The 1,791-nt window shown below is 45.3% G+C and overlaps 4 protein-coding genes across 4 annotated transcripts; 3 read left to right on the top strand and 1 right to left on the bottom strand.

Annotated features, from left to right (window-relative positions):
- Positions 1 to 557: 557 nt before the first annotated feature.
- T310_9442 (uncharacterized protein) lies at positions 558 to 845 on the top strand (the record flags this gene model as incomplete). Its single annotated transcript, XM_013468103.1, has 1 exon — positions 558 to 845. A coding segment is annotated over one exon (288 nt), but the record flags the coding sequence as incomplete, so codon positions are not given.
- On the top strand, positions 683 to 1,021 carry T310_9441 (uncharacterized protein; the record flags this gene model as incomplete). Its single annotated transcript, XM_013468102.1, has 1 exon — positions 683 to 1,021. A coding segment is annotated over one exon (339 nt), but the record flags the coding sequence as incomplete, so codon positions are not given.
- A 22-nt stretch (positions 1,022 to 1,043) lies between these two features.
- T310_9440 (uncharacterized protein) lies at positions 1,044 to 1,319 on the bottom strand (the record flags this gene model as incomplete). The annotated part of the gene is made up of 1 exon (XM_013468101.1): positions 1,044 to 1,319. A coding segment is annotated over one exon (276 nt), but the record flags the coding sequence as incomplete, so codon positions are not given.
- A 136-nt stretch (positions 1,320 to 1,455) lies between these two features.
- Positions 1,456 to 1,791, top strand: T310_9439 (uncharacterized protein; the record flags this gene model as incomplete). Its single annotated transcript, XM_013468100.1, has 1 exon — positions 1,456 to 1,791. A coding segment is annotated over one exon (336 nt), but the record flags the coding sequence as incomplete, so codon positions are not given.

Here is a 1,791-nt window from a genome sequence, read left to right as displayed (position 1 = left end):
TGTCTACCGTTTAACAACACAGGTTCTTTCAGTTTATCTCTATTCTTTTTTGTTTCTTCCCATCTCATTTTGATTTGAGGAAGTCCCTGCATAGTTGAGCAACATCAAGGTCTACAGTTTGTGATATGGCTGCCATGACACAGAAAGTGTAACTCAAATGAAGGTATAGGGTAGCCAGTGATATCGATGCTTTGAATACTGGAAAGATCTGAATCTAGCAACACACGTGCCTTTGCAGCATGGGGGCTGTCAGAACCCACAAGCCTCAGTGTGTTTGTCGAAACTCATGGCCACACACACATGCCTGCTCAGCGCGCAGGCAGTTAGATTTACACGGAACGGAGCTCTTGTCGAAAATGTCATCTGAGTGATGGTATTCTCTGATAAAATCTTTGTTTCTCAATCCTCGGTGAACCTCATCTTCCTCAGGTATACTCTGTCACCAGAATACCACCCTAACTGGAGTAGCAGCGCTCCAACGCCTAGCGCTTAGACCGAAATCCCTCAAATCGTCCCGAATCTTCCTACTAAGGTATGCGATTTAGGAAGACGGGTGAAATTACTTGCGCTTTTGCACATGCTGTCGGTCTCTGCTGCTTTGTGGAGCCAATCCGACATGCTCCAATGGGCTATCCGAGTCCCAAAGTAGCCTCCATTGTGGGTATATAAAGCTCAACAGTGAGCTTTTTGGCACAATCAATCGGCACTTTTTTTTCTCTATCCAAATCTGCCTGCCAAGTTGCCAGTCGCTATGCCTACAAGATCATCTCTCAAGACAAACTGGGCGTATGCAATCAGAACGGACGAAAATCCAACAGAAGCGGGACCGCCGCAAGAACGTTTAATGAAGAAAGCATATGAGTATAGTGTTCTATGTGCTGCAGACGTGTTTTTGGCCATTATAATTAGAGAAAATGGCCGAGTCTACACACTTTGCTTAGATCAAGCAGGCATTTTGTCTCACATTCAGTCACAATCGGTAAGTTCATCATCAATAACGTGTTGCTGCAGCAGATGCTAATGGTAGAAGAGCACATATTATCTTATTCTGGTTCGAACTGCGCCTGAAGACTTTGAAGTAACAAGACAGAACAAGAAATGTTGTATCTATGCAGAACCTGCAACTGAGTCTTCGCCAGATACCACAGCCGATGGCAAGGAAATTTGAGAGGGATAGAAAAGATCGGACATCGCTTCTTGTGAATGTGGACCGGACACGAATTTATGGTCCCCGTTACAACAACACGCGACCAGGATAGCGACACCAAAAAATTAGACGCAGACTGGCATCTTCGATAAATAAAATATCGATTACATTGTCATCGACGATGACGACCTCAAAACGGAAGAACTGGAGATAAAGACGGAACAAAGCGGTGGAGGCGGGGATGATGACGACAAGGACAACAACGCGTTTGATATCAGTTAGATTGGGAAGGAAGCCTGGATTCCTAGAAGATGGTGCAGCAGGCACCAAGGCTATTACTAATTACTATGTATAACGTAATCAATCATCGAGCGAAACAGATCACCGAGCGAAACACCCCACCAAACTACGCGACGCGCTCATCAACTTCAACCACCAAAATGCCACGCAAAACAGCAGATTCAGCAGTTCATCAAGAGGGCCGTATCTTGCTTGCAATTAAAGCTTTCAATGATGGTCAATTTAAAAGCATACAGGCTGCTGCACAGGCATATAATGTGCCACATCCAACACTCTACCACCGCCTACGCGGGCGTACTGCACGCGTAGATGCAACACCAAACAGACAAAAAGCTACACTACCA

The sequence above is a fragment of the Rasamsonia emersonii genome (assembly GCF_000968595.1).
Source record: "Rasamsonia emersonii CBS 393.64 chromosome Unknown ctg1118621762129, whole genome shotgun sequence".
Taxonomy (NCBI): Eukaryota; Fungi; Ascomycota; class Eurotiomycetes; order Eurotiales; family Trichocomaceae; genus Rasamsonia; species Rasamsonia emersonii.
This window is presented reverse-complemented; position numbering and strand designations above follow the sequence as displayed.